The sequence below is a fragment of the Nerophis lumbriciformis genome, linkage group LG23 (genome assembly GCF_033978685.3).
Source record: "Nerophis lumbriciformis linkage group LG23, RoL_Nlum_v2.1, whole genome shotgun sequence".
Taxonomy (NCBI): domain Eukaryota; kingdom Metazoa; phylum Chordata; class Actinopteri; order Syngnathiformes; family Syngnathidae; genus Nerophis; species Nerophis lumbriciformis.
The window spans coordinates 20,749,328-20,771,631 of NC_084570.2; the positions used below are offsets into that span (position 1 = coordinate 20,749,328).

At 37.3% G+C, this 22,304-nt stretch overlaps 1 protein-coding gene across 1 annotated transcript in view; it reads right to left on the bottom strand.

Moving 5' to 3' along the window:
* LOC133622591 (transmembrane protein 163a) overlaps window positions 1-20,973 on the bottom strand; it is a 44,941-nt gene extending 23,968 nt beyond the window's left edge. Inside the window, exons 1-2 of the mRNA XM_061985423.2 lie at window positions 20,688-20,973; window positions 5,105-5,224 (exon numbers count right to left, since the gene is read on the bottom strand). Of these exons, the coding sequence (XP_061841407.1) occupies window positions 5,105-5,224; window positions 20,688-20,889 (322 nt within the window). The 5' untranslated portion in view covers window positions 20,890-20,973. The remainder of the gene's footprint in view (window positions 1-5,104; window positions 5,225-20,687) is intronic.
* Window positions 20,974-22,304: the final 1,331 nt, after the last annotated feature.

Sequence of the window (22,304 nt, forward strand, 5' to 3'; positions counted from 1 at the left end):
CAGCAGATGGTGATGGGCCCCCATTCAAACTGCTTATATATGCCAGCATATTACAACTCTATTTTTCATTCAACATACTGTGGACTTGTGGCTAACAAGTCGGTCTCACGGGTTCGAATCTGTGTCTGAGCATCTCTGCGTGGGGTGTTCTCCTCCAGTGTCCCAAAAACATGCAGAGACTCTAAATTGGCCATAGGTGGGCATACCATATTTTCGCCCTTTAAGGCACACTTCAAATCCTTTCATTTATTAAAAAATCGACAGTGCGCCTTATAACCCGGTGTGTCTAATGTACGCATTAACTCTGGTTGTGCTTACCGACCTCGAAGCAATTTTATTTGGTACATGGTGTAACGATAAGTGTTCCACACATAACAGATATGTGTGGACTGCAAGTTGACGCCTGTTCATAAGATGATGCTGGCAAGTACCCGTAAGCAAGCAACACCAAATTTTCAATGTTTCATTGAGAATACAGAACATCACACACGGCGCTCAAAAACCTGTCAAAATGTTTTAGTACGACTTTGGTAAGCTACAAAGCCGCACTGCTTGATGGAACGCAGAGCATTACGGCTACCGTAGTCAGACGTACTGTGCTTCAACATACGGGTATTATTATGGTGTGGGTAGAAAGACCTCGAAATGGCACCTATTAGGAGACATATTATCTGGTTGTTTTGTTTCGCAGTATTATGCAAAACCAACTTTTCCTACCTACCTACCTACGATGTGTATTTGGGATGCGGGTAAGTCCCGAAAATTTGCGCCCGTCCGACCATTGTAGTCCGCGCCCTAGTCAATAAGCTCCTTCTTGTTGTGGGGCATTCATCTTCCGCTGTTGCCATTACTAATATAAAGTAGCATACACTTCTGACTTGTATCTGTCAGTAGACTCGCTATGGCAGCGCTAAAAACTACAACAAAGGTGACGGGAAGAAGACGCTGTCGAAGTGGAGCCACGTAAATAAGACCCCCCCACAAAACGGCGCATCCGAAAGAGAGGGTCAGAAAGATGATTTGTAAAACATAATCTATGCAACATTTTGACCGAATAACCAGCTTTACATGTTATGTAGACCACAAGGAAGTGTTTTAATTTTTTTTTTAAAACATACTATGACCCCTTTAATGCGCCTTATAATCCGGGCTGCCCTATGGTCCAAAAAAAAACGATAATCGGTTGTCTGTCCAGACAGTACTTCGTCTTTCGTTACTAATCTGTTCCAAAAGGTCAAAATCATACAAAAAGCAAAGTGTTTTCTCCCATAAGAAGTCATGTAAACCAAATTAATATGTTCCAGAGACATAGAAATATGATTACAAAAAACGTTTTACAGAAAACTAAAAAAGCCCTTAAGAGAGCACAGACAAGGTCCTACGTCCAATTTGTATAAATATCCTGAATCAAGATGGTGATCCGGATCAGCCCCAAAATGTAATCACTTGTTCCTTATCCCATGTTTGACATTTAACGGGCACATTCATAATAACATATAATATTTACATGTTTTGCTCATTTTTAGCATAATGAGGCATATTAATTTCGCAGACCCATCATAATGTTTGCAATTTCTAACAACAACAATCATACTACTCATGAGAGACAACGAAGACTGCTTTGGGACAAATGATGATACAGAACCTTATATTTTTTTAGCCTGAATATAAGGAGCATGATCCACAAGTTTTAGAAGATGTGTGCTAAACAGATCCAGCTTCAGTGAAACACTAAGCATCATGTAACATTATTGCCAAGTGCTGAACAAGATATACAAACTACGAACATAATAAAACCAGGGTTTCCCCTGCATGTAATTGATCGTAGCGCTGCGCCACAGCAAATTAGAATCCGCCACACCTTCAAAATTAGGGTCTTTTACAATGAAAACCAATTCAAGTAATGAATACATGGCATGACTTTAAATGAAGAAGACAAGAAGTCACCTGCTACACAGCAATCTGTGTACTTATTGGAAAATTGCGTGCGACACATAACCGCAACAATTTCAAATTCACATGACACGGAGGCCGGCTGGTAAATAGTCTGGCCTGCTGCTTCTTATAACCTATCAGGACAGGCATTTGGCGAAATATTTGAGCTTGGGTTTCATCAGCTGATCTCACTCAGACACTTTCTCCCTGCAGAAAGAAACTTTCACATTACTGCAAATGCCCCAGAATGCAATAATAACAGTTCTAACTTATGTCATAGGTCATTCCTCATAAACCAGAAAGTTGCCAAATGCCTGCTAACAAATGATAAGACTAACAACATTTGTTTACCTTTTGAGTTGTTATGGATATTTTCTACCACCCCAGATGTGGTCATCTTGCTACTAACCACACGTTTTTGTGTTTCGGCTTGTTGTGTATGTCGACTTATGTTGTCTATTAATGACAACATGTGATCATGTACCGGGAATTCAGGTCCAGGTCTGTGTCTTGTACAGGGCTGGGCAATGAAACAATATCAATATATATATGTAAATAGACACTGAATGGATATAAACACAAAAGTGTGTTCAATAAAATAAAATCATCGGAAGAAACCAGGAGTTGCAAAGCACTCGCTCTCTGGTAACCGAGCATTGCAGGAAGTGATCACCGATCGGTGATCACTTCCTGCGTTGCACGCTTACCAGAGAAGGAGTGACACGCTAACAGCCAATCAGATGACACTATCAACTTGCAAGATTGATTGCGCCATCTTGTTGTCTCGCGGTTAATTCTTTGCATGGATAAAAATGAGTGCTGCAGAGAGCAAATCAAATGTGGATAAAACATGAAAAGTCAGCTCAACAGTATGGCGTTTTGGAGTTTTTAAAAGGGACCGTAGTCAGACCAATGTGGTCAGTAAATGAAGCAAGGGCCTCGTCCCCACCAAGACTACTAATACCACAACACCTTAGCCGCGCTCACCCTTTAGAGCAGAGGTGTCCAAACTTGGGCTAAACAAATTTGGTCGAGGGACAAAACCCGACTGCATGTAAAGTAACTATATATAGATATATATACACACATATATGTACGTATGTACATTTTATATTAAAATAATGGATACATAATTAATCATTAATATGATTGGATATTAAGAAAATGGGAAAGTTGGACTCCTGCCCTGTTTACTTCCATGACAACCTCCTTAAAGTTTTGTAATCAAACACAAATATCAAGCAGCTAAAATGCACCAAACATAGATAAGTATGGAGATAGTGTTTTTCATTTTTCCCATCATGCTTTGTAATGGATTTAAATGGGTGCAATTCTGAATTTTTTTATGATGCATTGACATTTTTTATAATATCCACAAATTGTGTCATATATTGTGGTATGTGTGACCATGTCTGTTGGTATTTTGTGTTAGTCAGATTTTTTTTTTGCAATATGACTAGAGAAGGTTGGTCATATAAGTAAGTGCTGCGCTTCATTACATTTAAAAGCATGGGTAAAGCGGTCATAGACATGAATTACCCATTTCACCGGAAGATGGCAATGAAGCAGCATATCAATTTCGCCGGCCAAATTGAGGACGCCGGCTGGCAGTAAACCTACAGAAAATTGTTAGGTTTCTCTATGTTTACATTTCCACACTTTCCACTATTTTGTTACACTTTATTAAACATTTCTTACATATCCCTTACTTTTACACCTTCATTTTATGAGGTTATTGTTAAGTGTTCAATGTGATTTTAGAATTTTGTTTACATTGTTTGTGTGTTTTCCATGCTTGTGTTGACATTTCCTTTCCTTTCTGCCTTGATAGCCGAGGTATTATAATCGGAGGAAGGTTACATTTTAAATAAAAAATGTTCCATTTAATATGTTTTTTACCCCGCCTTCTGCCCGAATGCAGCTGAGCTAGGCTCCAGCACCCCCCGCGACCCTGAAAGGGACAAGCGGTAGAAAATGGATGGATGTTTTTTCTCCTGGTCATTATTTTCAATAGGTCATAAAACATATACATTTTTAATTCATTTTCCATATCATTATCGATATGGACTGGTATAAAACACTTATATCACTATACAGTTTTCAGCCATATTGCCTTGCCCTGGTCTGGCGTCACAATAAAGGCCATTTGTTAGCATCTACTGCTTTGTTCTTGGCTTTTTGGTAGAGGTCTGCATTCTCCTGAGTGCTTTTGTTGTTATTAGTAGGGATGTGCTGAACGATCAGCCACCAGTTAGTATCTGTTAAATTTTTGTGAAATTCTGAACTGAGTAATAATCCTCCTTTATGGCAAAAAAAACACACTTCTTACAAGCAACAATATAACTGGTTAAAGGTTTAACATGTTACACACCAGTCAGAGCAAGCTGAAATGCTAATTGCTTGCTTGAAAAAAAAACACAAGAAATAAGTGCTCAGTAAAGTTTCGGAAGTGTAGATGGAAGGACGTTACAGAAGAAAGTAGCAGTTATTTACAGAAAATTAACAAGTAGATTTGGGACGGCGTGGCGCAGTGGAAGAGTGGCCGTGCGCAACCCGAGGGTCACTGGTTCAATCCCCACCTAGTACCAACCTCGTCATGTCCGTTGTGTCCTGAGCAAGACACTTCACCCTTGCTCCTGATGGGTGCTGGTTAGCGCCTTGCATGGCAGCTCCCTCCATCAGTGTGTAAATGTGGAAGTAGTGTCAAAGCGCTTTGAGTACCTTGAAGGTAGAAAAGCGCTATACAAGTACAACCCATTTATCATTTATCATTTATTATTTATTATTATAAGAGTCTAGAGGGAGGATGATAACTACAGAAGCAACAGAGCACCAGAGGTGCATTTTAGAGGTGGGCAGATCGATACCGTGCTTGATATCGATTGTAGCGATATCAAGCACGGTATTACTTTATGACCGATGCTAGACGGATTAGATTGATGTTTTTATTTCCACAAACTCAATATTGTGTCGCTCTTGTTGATGTTTACAAATTCAGGGAGTAGATCCCTGGACAGACGGAGGACTTTGAGGGCAAAAAGGATTTTGCTAGGGCGGAATATGATCATTTTCGCTGTTGTGTAGTTATTGTGTGCTATTATAACTGAAAACGATAACTGAGGTACGACCCCTAAATAAATGTCCATGTCTGCCAAAGGAAAAGACTCACTGAAAGCGGCAATGGCCAGGATGATCGTCACCCCGATGGACGCCCAGGACACCCACAGAGCCTTTTTGCGGTAGCTTTGTGCTTCGTGTGGTTTCAGGCGCATGCTGCTCTCCAGAAGACCTGCAGGTGAGAGCACAAGACACAGTGAACCACTGGAGGACTAACTTGTGGTAATTTATTGCTTAGTCCCCTAGTTTAATCCAATATAGCAGTGATTCTCAAAGTGTGGTACATGTACCACTAATCAAGCCATGTGACTAGTGGTACGCGGGCTCCATCGAAGAATCACTTGATTAAAGTACTGTGTTTTATTTTCCTGTATTCCAAACTCTGTGTAATGCTACATTGGCCAAAAATAATAAAATATACTTGTTAAATAAAATATCTGCCTTGTTTTTAATGAATACATGGGCCTACTATGGTACTGTATTTTAATGTTAGTCATTATGCTGTTACTTGGAGAGTGTTTTTTAAGGAGGTACTAGGTGAAAAACAGGGTACCCTGCGACCCCGAAAGGTACAAGCGATAGAAAAACGGATGGATGGATGGATGGATGGATGCAATATTGTAATGCTGCCTGAAGCTAAGTGGCCAAGATACTGAAAATGGTGCTCTGATTGTTTCTGTCTCAGCTAGTGGCCGATACTACTGAAGTATTGATATTTTCAGTAATTTTGCAATTGTTATGCTTAAAAATGCTTAATTCGGGCAAGATAGACTTAGAGACTTAGACTTCCTTTTATTGTCATTCAAATTTGAACTTTACAGTACAGATAAGAACGAAATGTTGTTGCATTAGCTCGTTGTAGTGCAGGATAAAAGAGCAATAAGGTGCAGATATAAATAAATAGATTACGGTATAGATATGCTTCAAAAAATTTGAAAAAATGAAGCCGCAAACTTTGAAGCGCAATGTGGCAAGGGACAACAGCAGATTGGTCCTTGAGAGATATACATTTTGTCTGACTGTGTGCACTTACGGACACAAAAGTACACTTAAGTCTTGAAATACTGTCACATTTGCCACCATAACATGTAAAACTAGAAAATTCAGAAATTTTGATGAGCCTGCTAACTGTGCCCTGGACCTCTGCCCGGGGGTCGCCGGAAGCCACCGTACTTATTAGATGGTGCCGAGTGTCTGAATCTGTTAGGTGTAACTGTACAAAAAGAGCCACAGAGCTAGCCTAAAACAGTAGCATGTTTACATAAAAATGCTAACACTTAGCATGTGTGCTAACAATTGCATGATAACAGTCAGCATGTTTCATATACCAAGTTATATGATTAAAAGGTGTATGGCGGCGTAAATAGAAAAAGAAAGTCTAAATTGGATGAAAAAGGTAGCAAGTTAAAGTTAGCTTGCTAGCATGTTATCGTTTGCATGCTAACAGTTAACAAGTGTCACATACTAAGTTATATGACTCTGGGCTAAATGGTTGCAAAACTAGCTAAAAAAGTTAGCATGCTAGCAAACTAACGTGAGCATCATAATAGTTAGCTAGTGTAACATATTAAGTTAAATGACGTTAAAGTGTATGGCTATGGAATTAGAGAAATAAAAGTACAATTAGCTAAAAAAGTTAGCACTTTAATGTTAGCATGCTAAAATGAGCATGCTAGCAGTTAACAAATGTCACATATGAAGTTATATGACTCTAAGGTAAACGGTTGCAAAACTAGCTCAAAAAGCTAGCACGTTAATGTTAGCATGCTAAAAAAAACATGCATACAATTAGCATGTTTGAAATACCAAGTAATATGACTGTAAGGTGTATGGCTGTGGAATTAGGGAGAAAACGTCAAGTTAGCTAAAAAGTTAGCGCTATGAAGTTAGCATGCTAAATTTAGCACGCTAACAGTTAACAAGTGTCACATACCAAGTTACATGTCTCCAGGGTAAACGGCAGCAAAAATAGCTTAAAAGCTAGCACGTTAATGTTAGCATGCCAGCATGCTAACGTAAACATGCATACAGTTAGCATGTTTCAAATACCAAGTTATATGACTGTAAGGTGTATGGCTGCGGAATTAGACAAAAAGGCGTACAATTAGCAAAAAAAAAAGTTTGCACTTTGATGTTAGCTTGCTAGCATGCTAACGTTAACCTGCTAACAGTTAACATGTGTCACATTCCAAGGTATAAGACTCTAAGGTGTATGGCTGCAGAATTAAACAAAAAAAGTGTAATATTAGCTGGAAACATTCTAATGCTAATGTTAGCCTACCAGCATGCTAACGTTAAGAAGCTAGCACATGACTGGGTAAGAAGAAATACTGAAATGCAGTATTTGTTGGTGTGGAAAATGAAAAGTAGCAAAAAAGTTAGCATAAATGCTAGCATGCTAATATCAATCAATCAATCAATCAATCTTTATTTATATAGCCCTAAATCACAAGTGTCTCAAAGGGCTGCACAAGCCACAACGACATCCTCGGTACAAAGCCCACATATGGAAGACGCTAGCAAAAAAACGCTAGCAAAAAAACGCTAGCTTGCTAACGTTCTCACAAGTCCGCTAGCAATACGTGCTAACGCACGCTACTTGCTCGACACCAACGCAAATAGAAAAAAACATGATTTTTGTACTGGGGGGGCTCTGTTGTCTGTCTATGTTGTGTGCCCATTGAACTGTTAGCCTTGTAACAGACTAAGATACCTGAGGGGAGGGGCTGTCACGTGACTTCAAAGGACTTCATGTTTAACAAGATTACCCTGCCACTATTACACAATGACAGCAGTTTATGTAGGATTTGTTGAAAAACTTCATGCCGAAAAATGTCTGATTGTGGGCAGCTTTGAGATAAGGAGTTTTTGTGAAAACCGTGAGTGTTCTCAGATTTCTGATAAGTGGAGAAATGGCCGAGTTACAGCAAGTAGGAAAAGAAGAATATTTGTATTTTTGTAACATAGGCTTCAAAGAGAGATTTAAGCTATGACTTTCTTGGCTTTGAGGACCAACAGAAGCCAAATGGGACACAAGAGCTCCATAAAAGTGACATTTTCTGAGTCAACGTTTTCACGGAAACACATGACAGTGGCATAAAAGATGTGGCCGTGAGGACTGGTTGTTCACCAAAGAAAAGCAACTATTCATGGCTTGTAGGGCTGTGAATCTTTGAGTGTCCCACGATTCGATTCAATATCGATCCTTGGGGTCACGATTCGATTCAAAATCGATTTTTTTTTTTCAATTCAACACGATTCTTGATTCAAAAACGATTTTTTCCCGATTCAAAACGATTCTCTATTCATTCAATACATAGGATTTCAGCAGGATCTACCCCAGTCTGCTGACATGCAAGCAGAGTAGTACATTTTTGTAAAAAGCTTTTATAATTGTAAAGGACAATGTTTTCTCAACTGATTGCAATAATTAAAATTTGTTTAACCAAAAATATGACTTATTTTATCTTTGTGAAAATATTGGACACAGTGTGTTGTCAAGCTTATGAGATGCGATGCAAGTGTAAGCCACTGTGACACTATTGTTCTTTTTTCTTTTTTTTATAAATGTCTAATGATAATGTCAATGAGGGATTTTTAATCACTGCTATGTTGAAATTGTAACTAATATTGATACTGTTGTTGATAATATTAATTTTTGTTTCACTACTTTTGGTTTGTTCTGTGTCGTGTTTGTGTCTCCTCTCAATTGCTCTGTTTATTGCAGTTCTGAGTGTTGCTGGGTCGGGTTTGGCTTTGGAATTGGATTGCATTGTTATGGTATTGCTGTGTATTGTTTTGTTGGGTTGATTAATTTATAAAATATTTAAAAAAAATTGTAATCACGGTGGAAGAGGGGTTAGTGCATCTGCCTCACAATACGAAGGTCCTGAGTAGTCTTGGGTTCAATCCCGGGCTCGGGATCTTTCTGTGTGGAGTTTGCATGTCCTCCCCGTGACTGCGTGGGTTCCCTCCGGGTACTCCGGCTTCCTCCCACCTCCAAAGACATGCACCTGGGGATAGGTTGATTGGCAACACTAAATTGGCCCTAGTGTGTGAATGTGAGTGTGAATGTTGTCTGTCTATCTGTGTTGGCCCTGCGATGAGGTGGCGACTTGTCCAGGGTGTACCCTGCCTTCCGCCCGATTGTAGCTGAGATAGGCTCCAGCGCCCCCCGCGACCCCAAAAGGGAATAAGCGGTAGAAAATGGATGGATGGATGGATGTAATCAATAAATTTAAAAAAAATATATCGATTTTTAAAAATGAGAATTGATTCTGAATCGCACAACGTGAGAATCGCGATTCGAATTCGAATCGATTTTTTCCCACACCCCTAATGGCTTCTATGCTTTAGTAAATTAGAGTGTGAGTCATCCGCTTTAATGGAGGAAGGCCAGGCCGATGGAAAAAGTTAACAATACTAACACAAAAATTAGAGGTGGGAAAAATTATCGATTCGATTAGAATTTGGGGAATTAATGAATTGACGGACAAATGTCCAAACATCGATAATTTTACGTATGTTAAATAAAGTCATATAGTGCGGTATCAGTGTCAATGTTAGTTCTATGGTTTTAACTAACCATGAGGGAACAATTAGCTAACATTCTTTTAACGTTAGGTGTAGGGTTGCAAAGGGGTGGAAACTTTGCGGAAATTTACCACGGGAAGTTAAGCTCGGGAAGTTTGGAAATATTGACCATTTTTTGATTATTCAAAGTTGGACATCGTCCATGGGAATTAATGGGAATAAATGGGAATTAATGGGGAATTACAATAATTGTATATTATTGGGCACTTGTATATATGCTGCTGCATCTTTGTGGCATTTTTGACGTAGCTCTTTGCACAGTATTTGCAAATGTACGCATCCTTTCTGCCTACATTGGTTGGGGTGAAATGTCTCCACATTGATGAGGTACGTAGCATTATTCTGTTTGTATTTATTTATTCTTGTAAAATACTAATGCAATGCCACACATAGATATAAATAGTCAGCTAAACAATTGGAGTAGTCTTTAAAAATATTTTACTGATGGACAAATGAATAGAAATAGGCTAGATCAGGGGTCGGCAACCTTTACCAGTCAAAGAGCCATTTTGACCAGTTTCACAAATTAAAGAAAACAATGGGAGCCACAAAAATCTTTTGAAATTTAAAATGAAATAACACTGCATACAAAGGTTTTTTTTTGCTTTGTGCTATGTATTAACCAAGGGTCTCAGACACGCGGCCCACATCTTAATATGAAAATTGAATGTTAGTGCGGCCCGCGGGTTTTTGATGAATGGCACTCGACAGCGTCATACTTGTCAACCCTCCCAATTTTTCTGGCAGACTACGAATTTCAAGGCAACTGCTCTCTCGTACGTACTGTGATGGTACAGCATTTAGCGCCTACGACAACCAGCATGCCGGCCCAACGTTGTATAGGGCTGCTGCTTGATCACGTAAGTGACAGCAATGCATACTTGGTCAACAAGCACACAGGTTACACTGACGGTGGCGGTATAAAAAACTTTAACACTCTTACTAATAATGCGCCACATTGTGAACCCACACTAAACAAGAATGACAAACACATTTCGGGAGAACATCTGCACCGTAACACAACATAAACACAACAGAACAAATACCCAGAATCCCATGCAGCCCTAACTCTTCCGGGCTACATTATACACCCCCGCTACCAAACCCCGCCCACCTCAACCGACGCACAAGGGGGGGGGGGGGGGGGGGGGGTTTGATGTGTGAGGGAGCAGGGTTGGGGTGGGGGCGGGGTTTGGTGGTAGCAGGGGTGTATAATGTAGCCCGGAAGAGTCAGGGCTGCATGGGATTCTGGGTATTTGTTCTGTTGTGTTTATGTTGTGTTAAGGTGCAGATGTTCTCCCGAAATGTGTTTGTCATTCTTGTTTGGTTTTGGTTCAAAGTGTGGCGCATTATTAGTAAAAGTGTTAAAGTTGTTTTATATGGCCACCGTCAGTGTAACATGTGTGGCTGTTGACCAAGTATGCCTTGCTGTCACTTACGTGTGCAAGCAGAAAGTGAATATAACAAGAGGCTGGGCTGGCACGCTGTTTGTACAGATTGTAGAGGGCGCTAATTGCTGGACCATCATGGCACGCCCTTATTATTATTGTAAGGGTGAAAATCCTTATTATTATTGTAAGGGTGAAAATCGAAGAATATTAAACCCGGGAGTTTTCTGCGAGAGGCTCTGAAATCCGGAAGTCTCCCGGGAAAATCGGGGGAGTCGGCAAGAATGCAGCTGAGCCGCATCAGAGTGATCAAAGAGCCGCATGAGGCTCCGGAGCCGCAGGTTGCCGACCCCTGGGCTAGATGAATAAATGAACACTCAATCAGCATGCTAAATCAAACTATAACCTACATTCTTGTATGACAACAGAATGGCTAGCAGAACAGAAGGCAGAGGAAACTACACGTTTTGATTTAGTATTTGCATTTTGCAAGTTGAACTTTACAGATCACAAAGACGGTAAATTCGGATCACAAACGTTGTTAGCATAAATGAATGGGATTTAACATACAGAAAATTAGCATCACGGCTAACGAATAAATATTTTTGGTTAATTATGAGACTGGTGGTGGTAGATAAACCTAGTTAGCTAGAGATATTGGCCCCAAAATCATTTATCAAGTACAGGAACAGCTAGCTAGCTTGAGTGGAAGTCTGCTGGAGTAGCCTACAGTCATACAATAACAAGCAATTACACCTCTATTAAACTTAAATACCATAGATCAAATATATTTACCCCAGTAATATCATCAAAACTTACCTGACTGGATGAAGTCCTTGGGCTCAAATACTAGTGTGGCCTCAGTAGCCCTGCTGTAGTGTGTAGCATGCTGGGAATTATCTGTGCATGTGATGGAAGAATGCACTGCACATAGGATGGAGGAATGCACAGTGTAGGGTTGAAATTCTACTGATATTGCAAAATTTGCTAATAATCATGCTGCAAGATCTAGCATGTTGCATTCAATGTTTATTCCCATTAATTTCCCATTATTCCCGTTAATTCTCTTTAATTCCCATATATTCCCGTTAATTCCCATGGAAAGTTTCCAACTTTTAATATTCCCGGAATTTTGCAACCCTAGGCAGGGGGGAGGAGAAGAAGACACGCTATGCTAGCTTAAAAGTGAAGTAGTGAAACAATACATGTTTTATATACTTCAACAGAAGGCTAAAAGGAACCCTGTTACAGCAAAGAGTAACCACCTAAGAGGAGGAAGTTAGCAAGTAGATGAATAGGTCAGGAGACTATAATATCCACACAGTACAGCAACACATCTGTTAGCCATAGATATGAATGAGTAGATAGACTACAAACGTCTTTGAGCTGGAAGTTTTGAGCAACTGTGATTTTAGAAGGCGCAAAAAATCAATAAAGGATGCCTGCTCGCTAAGTAGGGACTTTTTGTATGTTTTCAATATACGGTATATAATAATTATATACAATGTAATAATTAAAGATGTATAATATGATCGATTTATAATTAAATCGTAGCCGCTGAATCGTAATCGAATCGTGAGGTACTTAAAGATTCCCACCTTTACTCGGGGTGCACACAAAACCGATTCACACCTTTTTATTCATCCTGATTCTAAATCGAATCGTAATTTTCAAAAATCGATTTTGATTTAAATGTTCTTTTCTCTTTTTTTTATAGTAAGAATCCATTTTTTTAAATAAGTTTCTAGGCAGTCTCCATGCAACCAGAATGAATGTTTATAACATGTAGCCTGTTTTAAACATGTTTCATTTTAATTATTATATCAAATAATACTTTGCAAGAATCGGTTTGAATCGAGAATCGATTCTGAATCGAATCTTCACCTCAGGAATAGAGATCGGATCGAATCGTTATGTCCCCAAAGATTCACACCTTCAACCTCCACTAATAATACTAATATTAATACACTTTGTCACTTATAACGTAACACTTTCTTGAACTACACATAACTTCTAACACATAACTTTTAACACATAACTACACATGACTAATACACACATAACTATACATTACTACTAACACATAACGACACACATAACTTACAACACATAACTATGGTATATACAACTTTTAACAAATAACTAAACACATGAATTTTAACACACAACAAATAACTTCTAACACAAAACGACACATAACTTATAACATAACTTCTAACACATAACTTCTAACACATAACTACACACACAACTTATAACATAACTACACATTACTAATAACATAACTACACATAACGTATAACCCATAACTACACACATATAACACGTAACTACCCATTACTTTCAACAGCTAAATACACGCATAACTTCTAACACATAACTACGATATACACAACTTATAACAAATAACTAAACACATGTATTTTAACATATAACAACACATAACTTCTAACACCTAACTAAACACATAACTTCTCACACATAACAACATACATAACTTCTAACATTACTTCTAACATAACTACACACTTAACTTCTAACACATAACTTCTCACACATAACAACACATATAACTTCTAACATAACTTCTAACACCTAACTAAACACAACTTCTAACATAACGACACACCTAACTTACAACACTTAACTACAGTATACACAACTTCTAACAAATAACTAAACACATGAATTTTAACACATAACTTCTAACAGCTAACTAAACACATAACTTCTAACACATAACGACACACATAACTCATAACACATCACTACAATATACACAACTTTTAACAAATAACTAAACACATGAATTTTAACACATAACTACAAATAACTTCTAACACCTAACTAAACACATAACTTCTAAACATAACGACGCACTTAACTTATCACATAACTACACAAAACTTCTAACACATAACTACACGCATATACCACGTAACTACAAATAACTTTTAACACCTAACTACACACATAACTTCTAACACATAACTACGATATACACAACTTTTAACAAATATCTAAACACATGCGTTTTAACACATAACAACACTTAACTTCTAACACATAACGACACACATAACTTATAACACATAACTACGGTATACACAACTTTTAACAAATAACTAAACACATCCATTTTAACACATAACAACACATAACTTCTAACACATGACCACACACATAACTTATAACACATAACTACGGTGTACACATCAACTTTTAACACATAACTACACACATACATTTTAACACATAACTACGTAACTTATAACACATAATAACATATCATTTATACGGGGTATTACCCATACGTACCTGTCCCCAATCATGACTCCTAAATTTAAATTTATGAAAATCCCGCATAAAACATTTTATTCAATGATGTAATTTCAAAGACCTTTGATTTAAACAAAGGTTGAAATACTTTCAGAATGTTTGGTGGGGTTACTTCTAAAATTAAAGAACTCTGCTAAAAAAAAACATGTCCCTAGTTTTAATGTCACTACCAAAACACAAGCATTTTAGAGGCTTTACTGATTCTATATTAAAGTCTGTATTTTTGACCAGGAAGTGACATTGCATTCAAGGCTGCATGGTAAGTAACTTATTCCCATAGTTTTTACATAAATGTGTCCCAAAGTCTGAAAATCAGTGTGTATCTTTAAACACTGTCACTACTGAACACATATCACTTCAATAATGTAAACTTTTTCAGCTTTTATGCAATTTTTTTTTTTTTTTTAATTACCAATGATTGTCACACACACACTAGGTGTTTATATGAGTGTACAACTCTTTAAAAATGTGTTTGCTGCTAGCATTATTTAATTAGGATTCAGATTCTGAGAATTGTCGCTACCAAAACTGTCACTACGGAAACTTACATCACAATTGACGCAGTGATCGTGAATGTGTGTGTGTGTGTGTGTGCGTGCGTGCGTGCGTGCGTGCGTGCGTGCGTGCGTGCGTGCGTGCGTGCGTGCGTGCGTGCGTGCGTGCGTGCGTGCGTGCGTGCGTGCGTGTTCCCTGTTGTTACTCCTTTTCATGGGTTATGGATGGGGTGTTTGTGATTAGTTCATCCTTTCTGATTGAACTGGAATACACCATGTGTATTTTTCAGTAAGAAGTTCAATGTATGTCAATGTATTCTTCTTCTCTGAATACTAAATCCACGTTGGTCATTATTGTCAACTGGTAATAACAGGATTCTCCAAAAATAAATGATTTTATTGACCACAAAGCATGTGTGTTTGTAATAATTCCAACATCAAGCATGTTATGAGTTATTATTAAGCAATAAGGCTGGGGGAATACGATACAACCTTGCAAACAAAATAATGGTCGCTACCAGAACAGTGTGTGTTTACAAAAAAAGAAAGTAGAGCATATTGAGTTATCAACTAAAATATTATGATACTGATTAGTTAAATTGTGTTAAATATGTTCATAAATCGTTAGCTCTTAAATCAATCTGAACAGTGTTATACAATTTAGAAAGAAAAACTGTACATCGATTTTGAAAAAATGTCATAAATTGTAATTAATATGTATTTAAAAACATATTTTTATGGATTATATTGTGGAAAAACTCAAAAAGTAAAAAAAAAATGTTTACACAAAGGAAGTAAACATAATATTACAGGTTAACATAATATTTTATACATAATTGAATACTATGTCTACACACAACGTGTACTTCGGGTATTGTACAACATATATATGGACTAAGTTTTGAATTTCATTAATCGAAGTAAGACAATGTATTTAAAAACATATTTTTATGGATTTTATTGTGGAAAAACCTCAATACATTTAAAAAATAATCATCTTTACACAGAGGAAGTAAACATAATACTATGTGTACACACATAGTGTACTTTGGGTATTGTACAATATATGTATATAAAGACTACGTTTTTTGGGGAAAAAACTTGAAATATTTCCAACCTCACTTTGAACGAATTCGGTAGAATGGCCCACATACCTAATATCCACATAACTAATACCCACATAACTAATATCCACATAACTAATACCCACATAACTAATATCCACATAACTTTTAACACATCACTAATACACACATAACTAATATCCACATAACTAATACCCACATGACTAATATCCACAAAACTAATACCCACATAACTAATATCCACATAACTAATACCCACATAACTAATACCGACATAACTAATATCCACATAACTTTTAACACATAACTAATATCCAAATAACTATACCCACATACCTAATATCCACATAACTAATATCCACAAAACTAATACCCACATAACTAATATCCACATAACTAATATCCAAATAACTATACCCACATACCTAATATCCATATACCTTTTGACACATAATTAATACCCACATAACTAATATCCACATAACACATACCCACATAACTAATATCCACATAACTAATACCCACATAACTAATTAAAGTTAAAGTACCAATGAAGTGAGGGGAGCAGTGAGCAGCAGCAGTGGCCGCGCCCGGGAATCATTTTTGGTGATTTAACCCCCAATTCCAACCCTTGATGCTGAGTGCCAAGCATGGAGGTAATGGGTCCCATTTTTATAGTCTTTGGTATGACTAGGCCGGGGTTTGAACTCACAACCTACCGATCTCAGGGCGGACACTCTATACCCACATAACTAATATCCACCTAACTTTTGACACATAACTAATACCCACATAACTAATATAAACATAACTAATACCCACATAACTAATATCCAAATGACTAATACCCACATGACTAATACACACATAACTAATACCCACATAACTAATGCCCACATAACTAATATCTACATAACTAATACCCACATAACTAATGCCCACATAGCTAACTAATACCCACATAACTAGTATCCACATAACTAATATCCACATAAGTAATATCCACATAACTAATACCCAAATACCTAATATCCACATAAATAATACCCACATAACTAATACTCACATAACTAATATATACATAACTAATACCTACATAACTAATATCCACATAACTAATATCCACATAACTAATACCCACATAACTAATATAGTACATAACTAATACCTACATAACTAATATACACATAACGAATACCCACATAGCTAATACCCACATAACTTATTCCCACATAACTAAAACCCACATAACTAATACCCACATAACTAATATCCAGTCCACATAACTAATATTCACATAACTAATATCCACATAACTTTTAACACATAAGTAATATCCACATAACTAATATCCACATAACTAATACCCACATAACTAATACCCACATAATGAATACCCACATAACTAATATCCACATAACTTATTCCCGCATAACTAATACCCACATAACTAATACCGACATAACTAATATCCACATAACTTTTAACACATAACTAATGTCCACATAACAAAAACCCACATAACTAATATATACAAAACTAATACCCACATAACTAATATCCACATAACTAATATCCAAATAACTATACCCACATACCTAATATCCACATAACTTTTGACACATAATTAATACCCACATAACTAATATCCACATAACACATACCCACATAACTAATACCCACATAACTAATATCCACATAACTAATACCCACATAACTAATTAAAGTTAAAGTACCAATGAGGTGAGGGGAGCAGTGAGCAGCAGCGGTGGCCGCGCCCGGGAATCATTTTTGGTGATTTAACCCCCAATTCCAACCCTTGATGCTGAGTGCCAAGCATGGAGGTAATGGGTCCCATTTTTATAGTCTTTGGTATGACTCGGCCGGGGTTTGAACTCACAACCTACCGATCTCAGGGCGGACACTCTATACCCACATAACTAATATCCACCTAACTTTCAACACATAACTAATACCCACATAACTAATATCCACATAACTAATACCCACATAACTAATATCCAAATGACTAATATCCACATGACTAACACACACATAACTAATACCCACATAACTAATGCCCACATAACTAATATCTACATAACTAATACCCACATAACTAAAGCCCACATAACTAACTAATACCCACATAACTAATATCCACATAACTAATATCCACATAACTAATATCCACATAAGTAATATCCACATAACTAATACCCAAATACCTAATATCCACGTAACTAATGCCCACATAACTAATATCCACATAAATAATACCCACATAACTAATACTCACATAACTAATATAGACATAACTAATACCTACATAACTAATATCCACGTAACTAATATCCACATAACTAATACCCACATAACTAATATAGTACATAACTAATACCTACATAACTAATATACACATAACGAATACCCACATAGCTAATATCCACATAACTTATACCCACATAACTAATATCCAGTCCACATAACTAATATTCACATAACTAATATACACATAACTTTTAACACATAAGTAATATCCACATAACTAATATCCACATAACTAATACCCACATAATGAATACCCACATAACTAATGTCCACATAACTTATTCCCGCATAACTAATACCCACATAACTAATACCGACATAACTAATATCCACATAACTTTTAACACATAACTAATATCCACATAACAAAAACCCACATAACTAATATATACAAAACTAATACCCACATAACTAATATCCACATAACTAATATCCAAGTAACTATACCCACATACCTAATATCCACATAACTTTTGACACATAATTAATACCCACATAACTAATATCCACATAACACATACCCACATAACTAATACCCACATAACTAATATCCACATAACTAATACCCACATAACTAATTAAAGTTAAAGTACCACTGAGGTGAGGGGAGCAGTGAGCAGCAGCGGTGGCCGCGCCCGGGAATCATTTTTGGTGATTTAACCCCAAATTCCAACCCTTGATGCTGAGTGCCAAGCAGGGAGGTAATGGGTCCCATTTTTATAGTCTTTAGTATGACACGGCCGGGGTTTGAACTCACAACCTACCGATCTCAGTGCGGACACTCTATACCCACATAACTAATATCCACCTAACTTTTAACACATAACTAATATTCACATAACTCATATCTACATAACTAATACCCACATAACTCATATCCACATGACTAACACCCACATAACTTATACCCACATAACTAATATCCAGTCCACATAACTAATATTCACATAACTAATATACACATAACTTTTAACACATAAGTAATATCCACATAACTAATATCCACATAACTAATACCCACATAATGAATACCCACATAACTAATGTCCACATAACTTATTCCCGCATAACTAATACCCACATAACTAATACCGACATAACTAATATCCACATAACTTTTAACACATAACTAATATCCACATAACAAAAACCCACATAACTAATATATACAAAACTAATACCCACATAACTAATATCCACATAACTAATATCCAAGTAACTATACCCACATACCTAATATCCACATAACTTTTGACACATAATTAATACCCACATAACTAATATCCACATAACACATACCCACATAACTAATACCCACATAACTAATATCCACATAACTAATACCCACATAACTAATTAAAGTTAAAGTACCACTGAGGTGAGGGGAGCAGTGAGCAGCAGCGGTGGCCGCGCCCGGGAATCATTTTTGGTGATTTAACCCCAAATTCCAACCCTTGATGCTGAGTGCCAAGCAGGGAGGTAATGGGTCCCATTTTTATAGTCTTTAGTATGACACGGCCGGGGTTTGAACTCACAACCTACCGATCTCAGTGCGGACACTCTATACCCACATAACTAATATCCACCTAACTTTTAACACATAACTAATATTCACATAACTCATATCTACATAACTAATACCCACATAACTCATATCCACATGACTAACACCCACATGACTAATACCCACATAACTAATACCCACATAACTAATGCCCACATAACTAATATCTACATAACTAATACCCACATAACTAATGCCCACATAACTACTACCCACATAACTAATATCCACATAAATAATATCCACATAAGTAATTTCCACATAACTAATACCCACATACCTAATATCCACATAACTAATACCCACATAACTAATATCCACATAACTAATACCCACATAATTAATACCCACATAACTAATACCCACATAACTAATATCCACAAAACTAATACCCACATAACTAATACCCACATAACATATATCCACATAACTAATACCCACATAATTAATACCCACATAACTAATACCCACATAATTAATACCCACAAAACTAATACCCACATAACTAATAGCCACATAACTGATACCCACATAACTAATATCCACATAATTAATACCCACATAACTAATACCCTCATAACTAATATCCACATTACTAATACCCACATAACTAATATCCACATAACTATATCCACATAACTTTTAAGGCGGTTTAATAAAAAAAAAATGGCGTAAGTGGTCCTCTGATGTGTCACTACGTGTCTGTGGGGAAAGTTAGGACAGCCTTAACTAGTCAATGACATTTGACTTGTTAAATAGCTAAATATTACAGTTTGTATAGAAATAATGAAATATTGACATTGACTCCCAATATGAACATTTCTCGGTGTTTTGACTGTACCTGCGTCCTCGATGCTGTCAGTAATCCTCATCTCCTGCTCCATCTTCAACAATTCTTCCGGATTCCCGCAACTTGGCCGCGGATGTTCTTCCTGCTCTCCCCGAGGGTCCTTCTGCTCGCACTGGCCGTTTCCCGCCGAGGGCTCGTCTGCTGTGGTCGGCTGCGGGGCGGAAGATGAGTCGGGCGGTTTGGAGTCCGTCATGTCGGCGTTGTTTTGTTTCGCGGCTCCTATGAGGAACTCCAAGTATGTGACGGCCGAGTGAGACGTGCGGACGGCGGCAGACCCTCGAGGGGGGATGGAGGGGGAGGGGCCGTGGAGGCTCCTGCTCGTGCCTCCAAACACCAATTGACTTTTTCAAATATAGTTTTTATATTAAATACACATTAGCATTGATCCAATACATTGTAGTGTAGTTTGGAAATTACATGAATAATTATATGTTTGTATTCACGCTAGCATTTAAAATAGAACCTAGCGATTAGTGCTCTAATTGTTAGCTAACAATTAAGATTCTAGTTATCAGCTAGCAATTAACTTGTCAACTATCGCAAACTTTAATGTTTTCCAGACCCGGGATCCCCAAACTGATCCAGCGAAGAATCCCTACTAAAATTGGGATTGTGAAAATAACTTGTTATTTTTGCAATACTGTACTTACTGTAGATGTCCAAATAATACAGTACAGCGTCGCTAGTAGCTAGCTGTAACGGAGCACACTAATCGCGAGACGGCAAGTAGCACCCTAATTGCTAGCCGGTAACTGCCGCACAAATTGCTTTTTGGCAACTACCGCCTTAATCATTAGCTCGCATGGTGCGTGCTAATCGCTAGTTGCAACTAGCACCCTAACATTTAGCTAGCAACTGGAGCGCTAATCGGTAGCCGACAACTAGCATGCTTATCACCAGAGGTGGGTAGAGTAGCCAGAAATTGTACTCAAGTAAGAGTACTGTTACTTTAGAGCAGGGGTCGGGAACCTTTTTGGTTGAGAGAGCCATGAAAGCCAAATATTTAAAAATGTATTTCCGTGAGAGCCATATAATATTTTTTAACGCTGAATACAACTAAGTGCGTGCATTTTTAAGTAAGACCAACATTTTAGAGTATAAAAAGTCTCTTATTCTTTTTAATAACATTGTTATTCTGAAGCTATCCAATAATAAATAAAATACTTCTTACCATTAATGCGACTTCTAGAACAGGTGCGGTAGAAAACGGACGGATGGATTAAAATGCATGAGAATGTTTAGTATTTTCAACGTTATTGTGATTACCAGCGGAATTATTAATTACTTATTGTGTTAAGCAATGTCAGGTAAGATTAATCTGAGAGCCAGATGCAGTCATCAAAAGAGCCATATCTGGCTTGAGAGCCATAGGTTCCCTACCCCTGCTTTAGAGATGTATTACTCAAGTAAAAGTAAGGAGTAGTCACCCAAATATTTACTTGAGTAAAAGTCAAAAGTATGTTGTGAAAAAACTACTCAAGTACTGAGTAACTGATGAGTAACCTGTTCGTTTAATGATGACGGCAACAAATAATGCACAAAAACATAAAAATAGCAATGAGCAAATTCAGAGCCAGGAATATCTCTTAAGCAACTAAAACCATAATA